Below are 20,898 nucleotides of genomic sequence, written 5' to 3' on the forward strand. Positions count from 1 at the left end.
TTTTTTTAAATAGAAAAGAAGAAAAATGAAACCCCTTGATCAGAAAAAAGAAATTCCAATCAACAGCCCTGAGCATTATTTGAGGATTGGGGTTCTTTATATGTTGTTTCACTTAAAGCTGCTGTTTCTAAGAATTTATAATGACGTTAAATGAGGACTTACAGTTGAAGAAAAGTCACAAAATGCCAGCTAACAGACAGAAGGATCAGAGAGGTGTGTTTAAACAGAAAACAACAAAAACGCCTCATTCCTACGTGCAATAGCTTGGGCAGAGGCCTAACTGACCAAGACCTTACACTTCACGGTTACAGTCCAGAGTGAGACACCTGCTGGGACATTGCTCAGGCCCTTCCTTACAGGCACATGAACCTGGAACTGGGGCAGTTTCTCCAGCTCACTGTCTCATAGCCGTACCTCTGACTTCAGGCCTAGAATTCAGTCAGCATCTCTCAGTCCAAAGTGCACAAAGAGCCACAAGATAGGAACATTTAGGAGGACAACTGCTTGCCAAGGTCACAGGAAGCTGAAGATGAAAACACAAATGTGGCCAAAACCCAGGGCAGCACTTGACCTCTTGGAGTTCCAAACTACCAATCCCCAATCCAGGCCCTATTCCCCCAGTTTGCTCTTTTTAGTCATTGAGACACTCCTTCCGTGACCCATAGAGAAGCTCATTTACAGCACCAGTGCTTCAAACAAAAGCTCAATCCCAAGGGACAATCTGTAGGAAAGATTAATTCCAAATGAAGAACTATAGAAGGAACCTATTTAGAACACTGCTTCCTAGGTCTCTATAGCCCAGAGCCCCCAGAGCATTGGGGAAAACAGAGGAGAAGAAAAGGCAGGGAATCACGGGGAGGTGCTAACTGACACTTAGCAGGCTGCCTATAATAAACCGGTGACATAAGAGAAATGAACAAGCTTTGAGAAAGGTGCTGCTAACTGCCCTGGGAGGCCCAGGGGCTCCAGGGAGTCAAGCTGGGCTAGAAACCCGGTTATTTCTAGGGCACTAAGCAGCATCTGACCTGAATCAGGAGCCTATGGAAGGTGGGCAGAGGGCCAATCAGAGGCTGGGAACAGCACAGCTCCAACCAGGGGCTGTGGTCACCAGCCCACTCACAAGAATAGGGAAGGGAAAACACTACAGAATGGTTCAGAGAGCTCAGAGCAGCCATGCAGTTGTCTCCTGAGTCTACAACTTGCAGGAAGCCTGCGCCTGCATAGACAGCAAAAGCAAGTCATGCCCTTACCTCTTCTTTTTGTTTGCAGACTGGCTCTGCCTAGAAGACATGGGTTCAAACGAGCTCCATCACGGTAACTAGTGTGACCAGCTTATAATCCAGCAAACATTTGAATCTCAGTTCCTAGACAGGAACTTAGGAGAGGAAGGCCTTCCCAGGTTGTGGTGAGAATGAAGGGAAGTGATGTCTGTGTAAGTACATGCTCAGTAAATGCCTCTTTCTAATCGCTGTTTCTCTGAGAATCTGCATCCAGCGTGATGACTTCTCGGTCTACATTCCCTGAGTCTACAGCAGAGGACACAATGGACAATGGCTCAGAAGTCTCCCTGTCATTGAGCTCAAAAGGTAGAGCCCACAGCCAGCTCATCAAAGGACAAAAATCATACTATGATCTGAATGTGCAGTTGAATCTGAAGAGCTTTCGAAAGGAAAAAGAAAAACAAAAGCCTCTTGAAGAGACCCTTCATAGAACTGGTACTGGCTTCCTGTCCTTGGAGGGTTTGTGTTAGTGGTTTACAGAATAGAGAAAGGAGACCTGACTTCCCACCTCTAAAATCCCAGAGCCCAGTACAATCGGCTCAGAGTAACATAAACTGCATCTCAACTTCTCCTTTTAAGAAAGAAACATGAAATGACAACAAATATGTCATTAGAGATTATTTTTTTAAAAAATCAACAGACAGGCTATGTCCCTGGATCAGGACCTATCCATACAAGCCAAACTTTTCTTCTCAAGCTCTGTGCAGTGAGGATGAGTGGCCATGACACAGGGCAAGATGTTCAAATCCCCCATACACTTTAGCAAGATATTCTCTAGCAAAGGTTCAGATAAAACAGCCATTCATATAGGAAAAGAGCTTGTATATGTGCTCCAAGAAAGAGATGATTTCATCATATCTATGATGCCATCCATTGCAGGGCACAGTCAAATTTCAGAGCAGTTTCTCTACCTAGCAGGGTAAGTGTATCACGGAGCCAGTGTAATCGGATATATCTGCCAGGGGAAACATTCTAACACCGGTGTGTCTCAAACTCCCACTCTGTGGCCTTGCCCTTTAAGTCCTTGGCAGAGGAACTGAGAAGAGGTTATGCAAAAGGCCTCTCAGAGCATTCATCTTTAGGAGTGAGCAAACTGGTTATTAGTTATAATAATAATAGCACACTCTGCTACAGCACTTTGCAATCTCAAAGCACCTTTTCAGATACTATTCCCTCCAAACCTCACAATATCCCTGTAAGAAAAGTTAAGTATCACTATCCCCATTTTTCAGTGAAGGAAACAGACTCTGAAAGGTTGTTGTCCCAAGGCATCAGAGCTTGTAAGTGGTAAGAACCAACATCTGTCACCTAGGATGGTGCTTTGTTTTGAGGCAAGTCTGAGGCCAGCATCATTCCAGCATGTCCACTGAAGAAGTCCATGAGGCACAACTGACCTTTGTAATTTTAAATTCTGTTCCTAAAACTGTTTCCTGAGAATTATCCTGCCATGGGGATAGGTATGGAAAGGCACAGAACACTACAAAGGACCTTGCTTTGCTTATTCTCTGGAAGTCACTGCCCATGAGCAAACAGTGGGCAGCTCCACTCACCTAAGTTTCATACCACATGATGAAACTTGTGAAGGAACTCATGATTCCCCAAATCCTCACCTCTGTGCCCTAACATGAACATGGTCTCGTACTGGCAGACTACTTCTTGAGTCCAGGCAGAGGGTGCTAGGATTCCTGTCTCTGCTTAGGGAATGGAGACTGCATTTATTCCAGGTTACTGGAAAACCACTGAAGAGCAAAGACAGAGAGGTGGAAATGGTCTCCCAGGCCTTGTTTTAGGAAATATCTGTGGTCAACCCAAATAAGTAAAAATAGCCAAAATATCAGCCTGAATAAAACAGAAAGTTATGTCCTCAGTTCTGAGTGCTTCCCTGCTACAGTCTGCCCTCCAGGGGTCCCCTGCTCTTAGAGCATCAACCATCCCCTACCTGCGGGTGTAAGCTGCAGACTTCCAGTCCTTCCTCCCCAATCCATTCTCTCACGGAGGCAGCAGCCTTGATCAGGGGAACCCCAGCTGTCTCTCTTACCACTTCCCCATTCATGCTTTCTGTCCCAGCCTAACTAAGTCGCCTGTCATCTCATTCAGGTCAAACATTATCAAGCTAGATACTGGGTTGTGTGGTGGCCCAAAAGTGGGTTTTGAACTTTCCCTTCTTGCATGATTTTATTCAAGCTTTTATTTCTTCAAAGGAATGAAATTCTCCTACCAGCAACTACCAAAATCCAATGTGATACATCTATCAAGGTCTATCTCTAATTCTATCTCCTTCTCCTTCCTATTTCTGTTTTCCCTAACTGGGTATGTATGTGTTGGCTCTCTCCCTCTCTCTATGTGCAAACATTCTTCTCTTTGGGTCAGCTCTCTGCTCCAATACCTACAACAATGCTATATCATCTCCAGAACCAAGTCCACCTCTTTTACCTGTTTCTGCAGACCTTCTTTAATCTGGCCCTGCCCTGCTGTCCTATCTTATCTTCCCTATACCTCTACCCCAACCACACTAATCTGGTTCTGTAAAGACATCTTGCTGTCTCTACCTATACTTTGTCCTTTGACCTAGAAGCTTTTCCTTTATCTACTTAAATCCCAAAAACCTACTCATTCTTCCAGACTAACCTCCAGTCCTAAATCTATCCTAGAAAATTTTCAGCTTCAGTTGATTTTCCCCAATCTAAATTCTACAGGCTATGTGTCCTTTTTGTAATTATTATATACTTTCTGCTTTATCACTTGCTATGATTCATGTTACTGATATCCCCAAGTAGACTATAAACATCTTAAGAGCAAGACACATGACTACTACAGCTTCCTGTCCTTCTTCAAAGAAAGAAAAAAATAAAGGAGTTTTTAAAAACCCCATTAGCCAGTACTTGATGGTGAAGCTACCCCTCCCTTTCTTGGGGGGAGGCAGGAAGGGTGATGCCGGGACTGCAAACCCATCCACAGAATCCTATATACTGTGTTCACAGATGGCGTGGCAACCCTACCTGGTGGATTTGCTACAGCCAAAAAGCCTGCTTTCTCTGTTGACAAACGCCAACAATCACTGTAATCTAGGCTGCCATATGGTTCATCCAGCTCTGTAGCAAAATCAGTTTCTCAGGAACAAGAAGAGACCAAGTGGGCCAACTCTACTATCTCTGGAATGGAGGGAGGTCACCTTGAGCTGGTCTGATCTGAGCCAGGAAGACAGAGTCTCCAGAGACAGGCCAAAGGTAAGGGAAATGCAAAAGCAAATCCCCTGAGTTATCTGTCAACTGGATTTATCCCTTTCCTGGAATCTAGTGACGTGGACCCAAGAAGTCCCTTCCCTCAAGACTCTTAAGACTTACCTGGAACAATCCATAGCCAGGCAAGGGCAGAGAGAAGAGGTTATATTGCCCTGACTATGTGGAGAGAGTAGCCTAAAGTCCTAGTTTAATTTGTTTTCATAGCATCTGGTCCTGAGGGCCATTAACAGAGTAAAACAATTTTATCACTGAGCCAGCTGTCCTAATTTAGGAGGGACACTCCCCATTTTTTGATCAACTATTCATCATTTCCCCCATTCCCTCTTTTGTGGATTTCAAAAGCAGGAAGAGGTCAGGCCCCCATCATCTTCCTAAATTGCCCCAACCCCTCCCATCCAATTATCACAATCACAGACTCCGGGAATCTGTGTGGGTTTGATACTCAGCATGAAATACAAGGGCAGTCCAGCCTCAATGAGGAAATGCAGCATTCCAGATATATCCAGATTGTGTGCCTTGTGCAGGATTTTGCTAAAATTTTCAAAGAAAATCCATAAGCCCATGCAGACTCTATTTTGAAGTCATGCCACTTAACTAATTGGTCTGAAACATCCTACCCCAGTTCTCCCGGCTGATGAAGAAACTTCGCGTTTGTTAGCTTAAAACAAAGCCAGGGCCTGTACCAGATCACAGTGGAGGCAGTGGGCTGAGTCTGGATCTAAGGACACTGATTTCCAGGAAGCACTCTCATCCTTTAAAAACAACAGTAACAAAATCCACAAAGCCTGACAAAGTCCTGTCCTCAACTAAGAACACAGCCCAGATTGTGCTCCTGGACACCTAAAGGAAGTGTCTGTCACTTCTGACTGCAAAGTCCCGTTTGCACTTGTGTCAATTGTTTGCCAGGAATCACCCAGCTCACATTCTAAGGCCCAAGCATCAGCACAAAGTGGAGTATCAAGAGGACCCTAGTTAAGTCCTTGTGATGGACAAGGCTTCTCTTGGGCCGATTTAGAACCAGCCTCCTGGCTTTGTTCCTTGCATATGTGTGTCACCCTGCGGTCACATATGAAAAGAAATAATTTCTGCTCTCCTGTTTTCTTCCACCTAATATTTATTGAGTTATTCTATACCAAGGGCCATGAAGATGACAAGGATACAGTGGTATCCTAAATAATCTTTTCAAGGTGCTGCCCTTAGAGGCTACTAAAATACAGACGCCAACGTACACACAGAGATTTGCCTTTTATAATTGTAAGTAGCAGCATCAATGATAGACAGAGTCCAGTGTAGAACCTGGTAACCAAGCCAGCCCTCCTCACCACTTTCCTCTGAAGTGGCTGCCTCACTTTTGAATCTCTACAAGCATATTGTATTTGTAGGCCAATCTCCCTCCATAAACATGCTTGTTCCTGATTGCCATTTCTAAGCCGAAAGTAGAATTTAATCTTTTTATAACTCACCAAGAAATTGCTAGTCATCTCACTATGTAAGGCCACCATAAGTAAATAGGAAGGAGCGTGTGCACACAAATGATAATCTTTGTATTCCCATCTTGTACTCTAAAAACTTAGTCTAGAGGACCATACACACATAACCTCCTTCCTCATCCAACTATGTCAAGTGATAGAAGAGCTCTGAACTGTTACAGAAACATGGAAAATGCCATGATTCTTTCAGACTGAGGGGATCAGAAAAGGCCTCAAGCATCTAAGCTGAACCTTGCAGGCAAGTCTTACCAGGAAAAGGAGACAAAATGCATGCAAACACTAAAGAAGAAAAGGTAAAATGATTTTGAAATGTTCAAAACTATGTATTTTTTTATTTTGAAATGTTCAAAACTCTATATTTTTTTTTTGCTTTAGCAGAGTAAGTATGGGATAATAGGTTTCAGGCTTAAACTTGTAGATGGCCTTCATGTTCTGTAAAGGAGTCTTCACTCAATTCTGTAGGCAACAAAAAGTTACTGAAGATCTTTGGATCAGGAAGAGACAATTATTTTATATATAAAGCTAATTCCAGCAACAGACAATCAATGGATGAGAGCACAGACTCTGAAAACAGGAATTTCATTGAGCAGCTATCATGACTCTCTAGGTGGGGTTTAAGACCACAGAGAGTATCGTGAATAAAAGAAATACATTAAAGAGAATTTTCAGTAGTGAAAACTGTCAAGTCTAGACAATGTACTGTGCACAGGGCAGAAAAATGAGAATGAAACCAAACATGACTTTTGAGGTTTCTAATGGCTAAGAGGACTAGATGGTTATCTAAAATGGGGAAACAAAAAGGATAGGGTAAGGAGGAGATAAAGAGCTCAGTTTGAGACATTTTGAAAGGATCCTTGTTAAGACCTCAGAAAGATCAAAGAAAAGTCCCAAAGAATCTCTGAGCCAGACAAAAGGCCCACTAAGGACCCTAAAGAAGTACCTCCCAGGTCTTTCCCTTGAATAATAGGGATTCCACTAATCTTAAAGATGTTCTCCTACTGAGCCATAGTGGGAGCTCAAGGTGGAGAAGAATTTATCTTGATAATATTGGAGAATAAAGCTTTTGTCTATTGTAGATAAGATTTATGGCAAACCAGAATTGTACTAGCAGGAACACAGCTTGGACAGCTTGGGACAGAAAGGGATCAAGCCATACAAACTAAAATAAGTCTTTGCACCTCCAAACATCTACAAGCAGCAAACAGTTGAGTTCTGTCCATTCTGAGGTTTGGACATCTTCAAAAACCTTTTCTAGCTGGGGAGAGACTAACCCTCTGAGCTGGCCAATCCTCAGAAATAGAAGGGCTCCACCAGGAGCAAGTCTTTGACAAGCAAACTAACCCACCCTGAGCTTTATCTCCTCTGTCTGGCCCCTTAATCATCTCATGACCAAGGAGGAGACAACCAGGAATGGCCACAGTAGCTTAGAACCCACCAAACTTGTACAAACCAGCCAAGCCTAATGGTTCACTCAGCCCTGCCTTTCCTGAGGTGACCCCAATAAAGGCTCTGGCCTAATGCTTTCCCTTCTTTTCTGTCTCTGCCACTGGCCAAAATGGGACATCTCCTTTGTGACCGTGTGTGGTGACACCTCTCTGGTACTTGTGAGCACAATAAACTTATTGTGTCTCTCCTATGTCTCCTCTTGTGGCTGCACCTGATTCACCATTTCACCATCACCTAACTGAACTCATACCTTTGCTGCAAACAAAGGCTACAGATTATGGAGAAGGAAGGGTAAATGAGAGAGCAAAGCATGAGCCCCTATGTGATATAATGGAGAGTTATTCCCAGGCAGCAGGCCTGAGTGCTACCCATGTGCCAGGTTGACCTTCAGAACTGCTATGTCCTAGTAGCGACTCTTGGTTTCCCTTGCTAAATAGAAACATAGAGAGCCCAGAGAGGACTGAAGGAGACCCTGCGCCAAGTGGAGCTGGTGTGAGATCCTAGACTGGATCCTGAACCAGGAAAAGACCACCAATAGAACAACTGGCAACATTTCAGTGAAGTCTATAAATTCATTAATAGCATTACAGTAGTGTTAATTTTACATGGTTATATAGTTTGGGGAAGCTGAGCAAAGGGGGATTTTTGTACAGTTATTGTCACTTTCTTCTTAACTTATTTCAAAATTAAACTAAAATTAAAATTAAATGACTGTTAAAGTAAAAAACAGTCATTTAAGTACGCTTAACAGCATGAATTTTTTTTTTAAGTGACACTGATAGCTAGCACCCTGTCTATTCCAGCTCTGTGCCAGGGGATGTGCAGCAGATAACTTAGCTGTCTAGTCCAGTCTACAGGTACCCGTGAGCTCAGAGACAAGGGACTAGAGTGGCTATCCCCAAAGAACTGCATGAGTGAAGCAAGTAGACCTGATTTAGGAGATGATCCTCTGACTCTTGAGCCTGATACTGTAATAGAGAAGCCTTTTTATGAGAGAGGAGGGACATGCGTAAGAATGAGTGTCATTTTCTATGCAAGGAATAGAAGTAATTTGTGACCACAGAGTAGAAGGCCTGGTTTCAAGTGCACACGTTCTCTGATAATCCTTCCATCATGAAGTAGACTCTCATTCTGCTGCCCCTGAATCTGGTCCAGCCTCAGCGACTCTTCCAACAACCAGAATATGGCTGAAGTGACATTAGTGATTTCGATACTAGATCATAAAAATACAGCTTTTGCCTGGCCTCTCTAGGGACTTGTGGACCTTGCCACCCTGCTGTGAGGAAATGCAGACACAGCCCTCGTCCTCAGCCCCAGCTAAGTTCCCAGGGGGGGAGTGTGTCAGCCTCGCATGCTATCAGAGAGGAAACTGAAAGGACCCAGTTTCACTTACTGTGTCTGACTGCTCAGCCACCATCTAACTAAATCACAAGGGCAACCTAAACCTCCTAGCTGAGCCCAGTCAATCCCCAGAAAGCATAACAAATAACGGTTTCTGTTTGGAGACACTACATTTTCAGGGTGGTTTGTCATGCAGCATCAGATAATGAAACAATGTGCCAAGGGAAGTTCAAAGTGGGAACTCAGGAAAATCAAGGAACTTTACTCAAGTTGACACAGCTAGTAAGGAACAAAATTAGGGTTTTAATAACCATCAGCCTGACTTCAAAGTCATCCCTTCCACTACCATCAGACATGACAGTAATAGTAACTGCAATGAGTCTGCATAGAGTCTGTACGATAAGCAGGCATTGTTCCCAGTCTTCAGTGGAGCAACCCACTGCATCCTTATCACAAAGCTATGGAAAGTTGTTATTAGTAGCCCCAGTCTACAGTTGGCCACCTAGGTACAAAGATTTGAGAGCTGCCCAATGTGATACAGTAAGGAAGTCAGAGAGCTAAGATCCCCCCTTCAAAGTCAGCTCCAGAAAATGCAATGCTAACTGCTATGACTAGATTACATAAACTGAGAGGAGGAGCCAAGGACAGTCTGTTAGGAGCTGTACCCTTTACAAGGTGGTCAAGAGAAGAGGAGCCAGTGACTGATGACTTGAAGGGAAGGGAGAGGGAAAAGAATCAAACATTCCTGGTGGGATTCATGGCAGAATCCACAAACCAGCGTCCATCTTTAAGGGTGGCCAGGTCAACTGCAAGCCAACCCTGAGACCCCCTCCCCCAGGCCCACAGTTGTCAGTAACAAACTTCAAAGAAGGTAATCTTTGAACCGCAGAATGGAGTGTAAAGTCCACTGGACTACCTGGTCATGTAGACAGGGCAGCACTCTCGCCCTCTCTCTGTGCCTCTCACAATGACAACATTCACTTCTACTCCAAATAACGAGGTTATTTGACATGGGAATTGAAAGAAGTAAAAGTCTTGTGCATACTTTTAAAAAAAATTAGGTTCAGGACCTTAGCCTAACAAAGACCATCAAACCACCTAAGACCCTTTAGCAACTCGATGTTTGTATACACTAAAGTTTCATATGATTGCCTCACAGAACTAATCTAATACCAATACCTTTAATTCTTACTTCTGTACAACTCTGGGCTTACGGCACACCATTCATTGGAGGCCCTGAGGCCGTGAGACCACACTATGTGTGGGCAAAGAGAAGTTGGTGTAAAATCAGCAGAGGTGAAAACAGCATTCCTAAGGGAATGAGTCTCAGCTCCAGCTCCCATTTGCCCTCTCAAGTTAGCTGAGTGCATACCACGCACAGTGGAAACCTACTCAGATAATTTACATAATGAGAAACAAAGACAGCAAGCTCCCTCCCAATCTGGGGGCCACCCATGTGCCTCCTTTCAACCAACAAATTAGATTCTTTCCCAGCAGCAAGAAGTTTCTCTCAGAGGTGGTGATGTCGTGCTCTGCCCAGAATATGATACTACCTGGCTCCACATCCTAGGGGTATTGGCTTGACTCAACTAGGCTGAGCCCCAGAAGTGCCATGAAGATCATGTACTGTCAGTACATGGCCAAGACAATTTAATGTACCAGTTTTCTAAAAGGTCAGTTATTAGCCTTTTTGGAGAAAGCATTCCCTTTTGAAAATGGGAGAGGCCTCCTTTTACCCAAAAGAACTGGTCCTCAGAGAAATTCAGCCAGATCTGTTTCACTGGCCTCGGTACCTATTCTAGGCCTTGTTCCTACCTTCCCACTAGTTCTGTTGGACCTGAGTTACAAAGGAAGATTAGGAACTACATTAGATATTTCTGGAAACTTCTCTGGCACTGGAAATGGGGGGGCTGAGAAATAACTGTTACATTGATGACCAAAGCAAGTATGACAACAAGCCTAAGTAGGAAGATGGGGAGCAAGTTGGTATCAGATGGCAGGGTGGTGCCCCTGGCTAGACAGCCTTAGGAGCAAAACCTAAATGAACAGGTTAGAAAAAGGAAACCAAGAGTAAGCAGTCAGCAGCTATCTTTGGAAGACCCAGCATCCTTTAAAACAAAGTCTTCACTTGTAGACTTTGGCTTCACTCTGTAACAACTGGGTTGTGTGGTGGTCTGAGATTCATTTTTCTCTCTTTTAAAATTGATCTTTTTATATGTTTTTCTCTCTGAAATCTAATCAACTAGTGACAATACTGAGACAGTTGTATCAAACACAGCCCTGCTGTTTTTTTCTCATCCAGAGACAGAAACTCGGACACACAAGTCATCTACTTAATTTACCTGTTCCATCCTGACTGGTTAATAAACTCTCCTCTCAAAAGTCATACTATTTACTCTGGAAGAGAGACATCAATTGGCAGTGCTTGTGAAATTCATTATTGGCCTAAGCAATACGGTGAGATCCTGCACTTAGATTGTACTTAAGGCCACATGAAGTAGTGAAAAGGACTCAAAGAAGCTGCTGACCAGAACCTTTGGCAATGTGAAAACTAGGGGTCCTGAGAACACTGGGCTAGAAGTTAATGTCCCCTGGAGAGCCAACCCTGCTCCCTAGGCAATACTTTGGGAAGCAGGCATGACAGAAACGCACCATTTCAAGGAAGTAGCGACAGGATGAACATGGCACAAGAGAAATATAATGAAACACTGGGGTCCCACACATGACTTTTGTAGACATAAGCAATGCTTTAAGAACCAGTACTGACCTCCAGAAGCCCTCAAGCTGACTGTTACACAAACAGGTACAACCACTCCTACCTAATACAGGTTCTCAGCTTAATCACAGGAAAGACCTTCCCCCAACTTAAGGGAGTCAGCCTGAAGCATGAACAGTGCAGTTGGTTATTAAGTCAATTCAGAAAGGGGAATATCTAGAAAGCTTCTATTGCTAACAAAACTGGAGAATTTTGCAAGCTGCCAACTCACCAAAAGACAGAAAGGAAACACAGCCAAAATTCTGACAAGCATGAGGAAAACCACCTAGAGGGAACTCTAAAACCTGAGGGGTCCTTTTTCAGAAAACTGACAAGATAGAGAGCATGAAGCTGAAGAGGTGATGTTCTGCATGTTCAAGTTCACCTACCTGGGTGGGGCCTCAACCCATTCTCCTGGACACATCTGCTAGCAGCCCGAGCGACATCTGGCACCAGCACAGCGGCACCCCACTGTGGATGAGGCTGTATGTGGAGAAGCCCCAACCCCCAACCCCCGGGGTGCCACCCCCTAGGCAGAAAACTGGGCAGCTCAGGGCGCATCTGTGAGGCCCAAGATATCAGTGCCACAAACCATGCCTCCATCATCTACAAGCATGTCATGCAGGGCTGAAGTTGGGTTCCCAACCCTCCTGTCTCATCCCTCCAGTAGCCTACTCAGCCAGTAAAGGTGCAAAGTGATCTAAACACACACACACATTGCAAATAAAATAATAAAACTGTACAAAAAGGGAAAATTGCTTGCAAGAAAATGAACACACTATGGGCTATCAAGAAGGGGGGGGAGGGGAAATACCTAAACTGAAACATAGCAGAGAAGCCCAATTCTGCTGTTTTCAACATGTCTGAAGACACTTTCAATGCTGGGCTTTAGTCCCTTGGCTGGTACTATCATTTGAGGTACCTTGAAAGGACTCAGTGTGCCCTTCTTATGTGGCAATTGCTGGTAATCACATAATTACTTAACCATATTTAAACTATAGACTCACAAAGAGCTTACAATCAGGTGAAGAAGCTAAAATACTGAAAGCCCATGAAAAAGACAGTTAATGATGTATGGCAATAAATGTTAAGTGTCACATAAGGGACATGGGCCATAAATATTAAAATTCCAAAAATAAGATACAACCAAGAATATTTCTTGGGGTTGGAGATGTGTGGGTAACACTGCAGACGCAACACAATAATAGGAAACAAATATTTAAAGGATGTTTTGTCCTGAACACATTTAAGGAGTAAGGTTTAAAACTTTTATCAGGTTCCACACATCAATTAACTAGTTAATTGAAATTAATATTAAGCATCCAAAATGCCACCTATATATACCCACACCCGTACCCCTCTCCCTCTGGCTGTAGGCAGACACTGGATTCATAATAAACTAGTACAAAAAAAAAGAGAGAGAAATTATGATTTAGTGTGAACATATCTGGAAACAGCCAAATCAAAGCAGGCTTAGTCGGGGACCTGCTTTCTTTGAAAAGAAAAGAAGGAAGATTTCAACAACTTTCAGAGACTTTTAGCAATTCCTTCAAAAAACAGTTTAAGATCAGGGTAGGTCAAAGAGCAGGGCTGGCAGGACTCAAGAACTTGGCTATGAGTTGGTCTCATAAACCTGATGAGATTTCAAAAGGAACGTTTTGGAGTATTGATCTTAGTCTTCACATTTGTAAAAGAGAAAAGAGTAGCTATCTGTGGACTTCCCAAAAAGTTAACTAACACACACCCATGGGTGCACTTCAAAATCCAGAGCCTGCTTGGGGTCTCAGGTCCTCTACAATGAGGTTGCAAACATAATCCATTCTCATCACCATCTCCCCCAACCCAGCCAGAGATGGTGAAAAGTACAGTTGAACCTACAAAAAAAAAAGTCACAAGAGCTAAAAAGTAAAGTTTTCAAGGTCATGGTACAAAACCATTATTTTAAAAATTGTCTTACTATATACTAGCAGTGAATAACTGAAAAACAAAATTAAACAAAATACCATTAACAATAGCATCCAGAAAACATGAAATTTTAGGCATAACTTTACCAAATATACGCAAGACCGATTCACTGGTAACTGCAAAATATTACTGAGTTGCTTTTAACCTAAGCCTTTAAATACTACTTATGTAATTACAAGTAAACTCATCAGCCTAGCATTCAAGGCAGATGAAAAACACTGACCTAATCTACCTCTCCAGGCACTGTGCCCATTTCTTCCTTTCATTCTGGGTATTCTGTATACCACAAACATGCCCTTCTGCTAACTGAGAATACTGCTCTCCCGACGTGGAATCAATTTACTCAATCAATTCATCTCCGTCCCCAAACTACCCCCTTACCTCGTCTATCTCGATTTGAATCCCATCTTAAACTACCTCTTCAAGAAACTTAAATTTTCTAACCAGATATGACCTTCCTTTCCTTTAAGACCCTGCCTCTCCCCGCAATAGCACTAAGTTGAAACATAGATGTAGAATATTCTGGACTGAATTCTGAATTGAATGACTGTGAGAATTTTACACTTCTAGATGATGCGATGGCAAGGACTGTGTCTGATGCAACTCTCCTAGAGTGCCTAGGTCTTTACATGTGGCACATATTCAAATACTTGTCAGAACAAACATTTGATAGATGGAATTGAAAGGCAGCTCTTTTAGTAACACAAACTTCAGGATAACAAATGGCATCACTGTCTTAATCAAATGAATCATGCTCTAACTTTCTCAAGGCCTGCACTAGTTATTAAGCCATGTAGTGACCTTCCTCTCATTCAGTTCTGAAAGGAATGTTAGTTCAGTTTGGCTACTAGTAGTTGGACCAATATCAAGATTAAAACCAAGTAAAACACCCCCGTCGAAAGGACAAAGACAAACCCTTCATCTATATAAACAGACCCGGAGAGGACAGAAGAGGGGAAGCCGACATCCTCTGTACAGGGCAGCAGACCTATGAAGGAAACAGAGAACCATGAAGGATCCTGTTTCTGAAGAGAATAAAAGATAACCTGAGTATTACATCTTGGGGCAGGGAGGTGGGAGGTGGTGGGTTTGTGTAGCTGGCAGAATAAGAAACCCTCTAGGAAACCTGTTTCTCTGCCACTCTGCAGACATCTGCCAGGGTAAACAGAATGCTCACCACCTAGGACCCACCCCCAGGAAGCAAGCAGCACACTCAGGCCCTGAGAAGACTCACAGAGAAGAGCGAACAGGCTCTGCTCCACAGCAGGTCCCTGGGGAGGCTGCTGGGGCCCCACTGCCTGTGCAAAGCAGGAGGGGAATGCTGCAGTAGAGGAGTAGAGGGGAGGCTCCTATACCACACACATCTTCCCAGCAGCAACAAGCCAGACAAAGAAGGCTCTTTAACTTAACCTCATTTCATAATTATCAAAACAACACCGCTGACTAGCAGCAACTGATCTCAACCAGTGTGAATCTCTGTCTTATGACCCCCAATGGGCAAAGCTTCCCAGCTCCTTGCCTGAGTACATAACATCTTCTTTGGTGTCATCCCAATGCCTTGCAACCACCCTCCAGGTTCGCTTTGGCTCCTATAGCCTTACATGGAGCTCTAGTTCACCAAGATTCATCTGTGTGTGCTATTGTTTTAAAGGGTCTGCCTTCATTTCTCCAACTCAGTCATTTTGCCAGCTTGTCATAATTTAGCACATTCACCTGCCAACTTATCCACTTTCCCTAGTTATCGAGAGTTCCCTACATCATCTCTTGAAATTAATAACTAGATTTATTACTACTACAATTTCCAATAAGTAATTGGGAAGAAGGATTAAGAAACAGTTAAGACAAAAATCCCCATCTCACATATACCCATCTAAACTAAAAACCTGGGAAGAATTTTTTTTTTACTAATTTGGTATAAATTATACTAACAATACTGCAGAACTTGAAAAGAAACACCCAAGAACAAGTTGTTGAAGACCACAGGGAGGAAACTGCACTCAGATTGATACCATTCCTTTTCTGAATCAATGTTCAAAATTGTCAAATGCTACTAAAGCAACAGGTTAGAGATGCCCCACTGTTTAGACGTGCACATTGCTTTTTTCTTTACATATCCTAATGGGAATTTCCTGTTCCTCTAAAATATTAACACTATGTTCAAATCAGCTACCTGAAATGGACTCCTAAATAGCATTTGGGTTGTTAATCCCCTTCCCTCAGGGTTGTACCAGCTATACATGAATATGCTCAAATCAAATTCTTTGTCAGCAACTGGGGTCTTTGACTTCTAAATGAAAATCAAAGTGAGCGTGCACTATGGAGTTTTCTCTTTCCATATATGGAATTGTAATTTCCCACGCAGATGCTATTGAAAGATTACTGAGAGCGTGAAACAATAGAACCTGGGTAGAGCTACTGCCCTTAAGCTAAGTAACAAACCTTTGGTTCTCTCCTTTGAACATCTCAATTAAGGTTTCATTGTCACAGGGCACTGCAAAGAAGCTGAAAAATAAGTTGGCATTTTCATTCTCGATCCTATGGTTGTATTTGTGAGGTTAAAATAATGGGCTAAGTTTAAAAAATATATGTATTACTTGGGGAAAATTTACCATAAAATTGGCTTACTGGCAAAATTCATATATTCCTCATCTGTCAAAAGAAACAAAACATAAGATGACTTTTAAAAACCTTTTGCTTTTAGAAAAATACATGTTTCTAGAATATTATTTTACAATTGTCTTAAAACTGGGCAGCTGAGGCCAGAGACGAGCAAAAGACTTCATGATATTTTCCTACATACTGTCTGAATTTCAAGTCACATAAATATTCAAATTATAAATGCAAGTTGATAAAGAATTAAACTGCAACATCTTTGCTATTAGAAAATAAAATAAAAATAGCCTAGATAATAAACTATGACAGAGGATTAGGCAAGAAATCAGTCACCTAGTTAGTTAATATATCACTCTCACTAATTCCCATCCATTTGTTATTTCAAACTGATAGTTGTTTTATTTATCATTTAAATACCAGGGTGGAGGGATGGTAATCTACCCTCCCACCTCCGGAAAAGAAAAAGGAGAGGGTCTTTTCCAACAAGACCTTCATTCTCCACCACACAAATCCCATTAACACTAATCAGCACAATGATTAAACACATTGTGGTTAAGTACTCCAGTTGATAACAACTTCTTTTGGGGAAAATAAAAAGGTTCCCATAGTGACAGGTGAAGGCTATCATCAAACTCAGCTTTCAGCACAAGAAGTGGTGTCACAGACTGGAGAGTTAAGGTTGTTTTGGTATTAATCTGAAAGCTTTTTTTAAAAAAACTTCACTTGACTTTATCCATTCAAAAGATGCTCACGAGAGTCCCTCTTATAGAGGCTTATAGTCTGGCACAGTACCAAACACTTGGTAGGGGGGTTGGGGGGTAGGGGAGTGAGGGGGTGGGGGGAAGAACATGGGAAAGAGAACTAGGAGAAAGGAGACCTCAAAGTAAAGAGATGGTTTTTGCCCCAAGAACAGAAAATTCTTAGGAAAACAGCCACTAAAAGAAATAATGACATTATGATGGTAATTCAACCCCTTCATCTTTAACCAAGCCTGTCCTCACCCCTAGGGCTGGTCAATTTCTAATCTAGTTTCACTTTCCCATCTTCAAGCTGCAGCACAGCTGGGTTTCCAGCTGGCTGGAAAGAAAAGATTCTTTAAATAAACAGCATTTTAAAAATATGCAGTTGCTTTTGCTATAGTGAATTTTGTGAAACACCATCCTCTAATATGTGAATCTGGGTGCCAAATGAATGAATAACTGTCCTAAAGTCCCCCAGAAATACACCTTTTCCATCAACAAAGTACCCTATACACTTGAAAACTGCAAACCAGAAAGTCCCAGAGGGAGAGTAATTTTCTGTCATCTATTCAGTAAAGAAACAGATTAAAAATGTACACAGAAAAGCATCAAGATAGGATGTGATTACACCAAAATACATGTAACCATGGTTGAAAATGCAGGATATTTGCATAACAGGATGCTTTGATAGCACTGTACAGAGTGGCTAATCCCTGAGAATCCTTTCTTAGCTCATTATCTTCTCCTTTCCACAGAAGGTACTGAAACCCCCTTCATGTATGCAATCTTCTGAAAAATGCAAAGATTTTAATCAACTCTTAACCTGTAGAGGTAGTAATTATGGCTGAATGACACACATTGACTATAAAATGCCTCTGACAGGTATTGTTATTCCAAGAGCACTTTACAGGCTTCAAGTCAACATTTCACACATTCAGTGAAATGTTAAGAACACCTTTTTGAAGGGGGTCTAACGTGACCCTTGTAGCAATGTTAGATGCCAAGGTATGTGCCAATTTTAAGCATTAATAAAGCATAACCCTCGATATGGTTTATTACTCAAAGTCCCCATCCACCAATGCATATCTTTTTAAATGATTTCCCAAAGAACCATACTTCTCAGAATCCAGACACCCTTAGAGCTGAAACTGGCTAAACAAAGTATCAATTCAACCACAGTTGCTCAATATAACGGCCATGATGACAGTTTCTAAGTGCCAGTTTCCCTATTTTGCAATGGGCAAATCTGCCCCAAGGAGAAAATGTTCCCAATGACTGTGCGGTCCAAAGGGTTTTCTTTAGAGATAGAAAACAGAAAATGAGTTTGTTAGTTAGTTCCTTCTGAGTACAAGGAAGGTGTTGCGGTTAGTTAGGATGATTTTATTTCCTTATTTAATAAGCCATTACCAGTGCATTAACCACCTAGTAGGAAAATAAGAAAATGCACTGTTTCTAATCTCCTTATATAATCCCCCTAAATTGACCCGTATCTATATTCTATCGACTCAAAGCAAAAATTTTTGCAGTCTAAAATATTTACTTACATTCCTACACCTCAATAATTTGTGATGTGTAAAGGCCTCTTTTCAGCCGTAATTGCAGTCCTAAATTTATCTTTTGAAGAACTCTACTCCACACAATATTTTAATAAAAGGAGATGACCATAACCTAAAAGCAGGCTGTATTTCTGACCCCAAATCTTTTATGACTTCCATATTCAACTACTAAACTAGTAAATTCAATTAGCTAAATTGGATAAGGTATAATTGAAGTGGGAAGAAGAGGAGGAGGAGGGGAGCAGAGAAGCTAGTTACTCTCTGAAGTTACCTGACGATGACCACCAGGGCTCCCCGGACCAGACCAGGGATTATGTGGCAACTTGCACTGTGCAACTCACTGAAAACCAGAACAGGAGCTGTCCTTGGGCAAGGTTCATAAATGTTTTTACTATCCATTTTCCACTGCATAATACAGAACCATAGCTCTCCAAAGGAAGGAAGATGAAATACTTACAAGATTGGAAAATTAGAAATTCTTAACTAGTCTCAACTTGCCATTACAAAGCATTTCAAAGCATACAACCAACACAACAGAGCAGCCAACAATATTCCTCAGAAAAATGTCAGAGAGAGAAACTGCTGTTGTCATCAAAGTTATTTCCCTCCCTATAAAGAAATCGTAAGAGTCTTCTGATTAAAGCAAAGCAGTTTATCATAGTACCTAGATATACTCCCACCACTAAACTAAAATTTGTCTCTTGAAAGACAGGAAGGGAAGAAGGGTGGAGGAGGGAAACTTCCAAAAGTCAAAGGTGTTGATCTAGAAAGATGAAGGCAGCAAAACTTGCTACGAAGCACATTCTTTGCTTCTCAAACTTTATCTACAACACCCAGACTCAGTTCCTAAACTGGTAAACATACCCCAACATATCTATAACAATTCAGTGATTACACAGCTCAGAGAGTCACCCTCAAACACTAAAGTCAGGCTTAGCTGGGACAAAGTGAACAAACACAAGACAAGCTAACACCAAATAGTCCAGTGTGGGGACAATTTGGTTTGAACTATTTTACTGAGGAGTAAATACTGGCTTCAGGCACAGGGGAATAAAAGCTCTCACACTGACATTTCTTTGACTTTTGACTGGGGAGTCCTCCATTCCCAGCTGCACAGATCTACCGATTTCTACAGATGTCAGTGTTTTATTCCTAGTCACTGCATACCCGTGCAGCACTCACTGTTATGAAGACAAGAGATGCAGTTGACACATCCTGCCAGTTAAGATGTTAGAGCTGAACTTCCAACATACAGAAGTTACTCTATTTCATCATCATCACACTCAACAGACTTAGTAAGATCTACAGAAACAGCCAAAATAGGTGTCTGCTTGCTCGTCCTGGAGGTTAAGAGAGGTTATGCCACCAGCTTAGCAAAGACAGGCAATCACAATGGAGAAAAAAAAAAAAGAAAAAAAAAAAGCCGAGACACATGGAGGACAGGAAACAGCAGAAAAAGTCCAACTCTGCCTGCGCCAGCAGTGTGGACCAGCGCAGCCAGGAGCCCAGGAGAGGAAGGAGGGGGGCGAGGGGCCATCCTTCCCTAGGAGAACTTGTAAGGGTGGCCTTCACAGCCTGAGAGTATACCCAGCTGCTCCTGCAGACCCTGACAGCCTGGGCAAGGCAGGCCCATGGCAGCAAAGCGGACAAGGCCTCCGAGGGTCACTCCTGACTCACTGAGCCTCTGGCCAGCACCACCGACCTCTCTGTTTTTCCTGCTGCTGCTGGGCTATGATGGCATCTTTCCAACCCCACATGCCATATATCAGCCGCAGATACCTACTGGCACAGGCCAGCTCCTTCTCATGCCCCCACTCCTGGCACACTTTGCGCTTGATTCTCGTATTCTCAACCCCAATCCCCTCACCCACCCGTGCCGAGGCACCCTGCCCAGAGGTGGCCCCACCCCCCAGTGGCTGGGCGCTGCCAGGCCTGGGCACCTGCAGCACCTCCTGCCCCACCCCCATTCTCCACCACCTCGCCCCTCCCCCCTTCTCTAGCAGAGAGAGGGGGCGACTCACCGCAGTCAGTGCACAGGATCTTGCCCACCTCTTTCTTGAGGTTTTTGCCGTTGGTGTCTATGGGGGCAAAGGCCGTTTTAAAGACTAAGGGCTGCTCCGTGGGCTCCAGGAAGAAGATGTAGCGCTGGTTCCTTTCAAGCGGCGCACATGAGCCCACACTGATCACCTGCTCGCGCTGCAGCCCCCCGCTCCGGAGCGGCCACTTGTCCAGCACCTTCACTAGCGCTACCCGACCCGAGGCTGGCGGCTCGCGGGTGCTGTTGGAGCTGGAGCCGCTGGCTGGGGCCAGCCCTTGTACCTTGCCCTCCACCACCACGGGTGCCTTGTACGCCTGGTCCTGCACCGACTTGAGGCTAGGCGAGTAGCAGGCTAGGGACACACCGAAGAGCAGCATGGAGAAGCCGGGGGCCGGGTCGCGCCTCATGCCGCCGGCGGCTGCAGCTCGCGAG

General features: G+C 43.2%; 1 protein-coding gene across 2 annotated transcripts in view; it reads right to left on the bottom strand.

The window, feature by feature from the left end:
* Positions 1–20,889, bottom strand: part of NRG2 (neuregulin 2) — a 161,710-nt gene extending 140,821 nt beyond the window's left edge. For both annotated transcript variants that reach the window (XM_012728048.1, XM_012728049.1), the window contains exon 1: positions 20,450–20,889. In XM_012728048.1, the coding sequence (XP_012583502.1) occupies positions 20,450–20,873 (424 nt within the window). In that variant the 5' untranslated portion in view covers positions 20,874–20,889. The remainder of the gene's footprint in view (positions 1–20,449) is intronic.
* Between the last annotated feature and the right edge of the window lie 9 nt (positions 20,890–20,898).

The sequence above is a fragment of the Condylura cristata genome, unplaced genomic scaffold (genome assembly GCF_000260355.1).
Source record: "Condylura cristata isolate star-nosed mole 26May11 unplaced genomic scaffold, ConCri1.0 scaffold00021, whole genome shotgun sequence".
Taxonomy (NCBI): domain Eukaryota; kingdom Metazoa; phylum Chordata; class Mammalia; order Eulipotyphla; family Talpidae; genus Condylura; species Condylura cristata.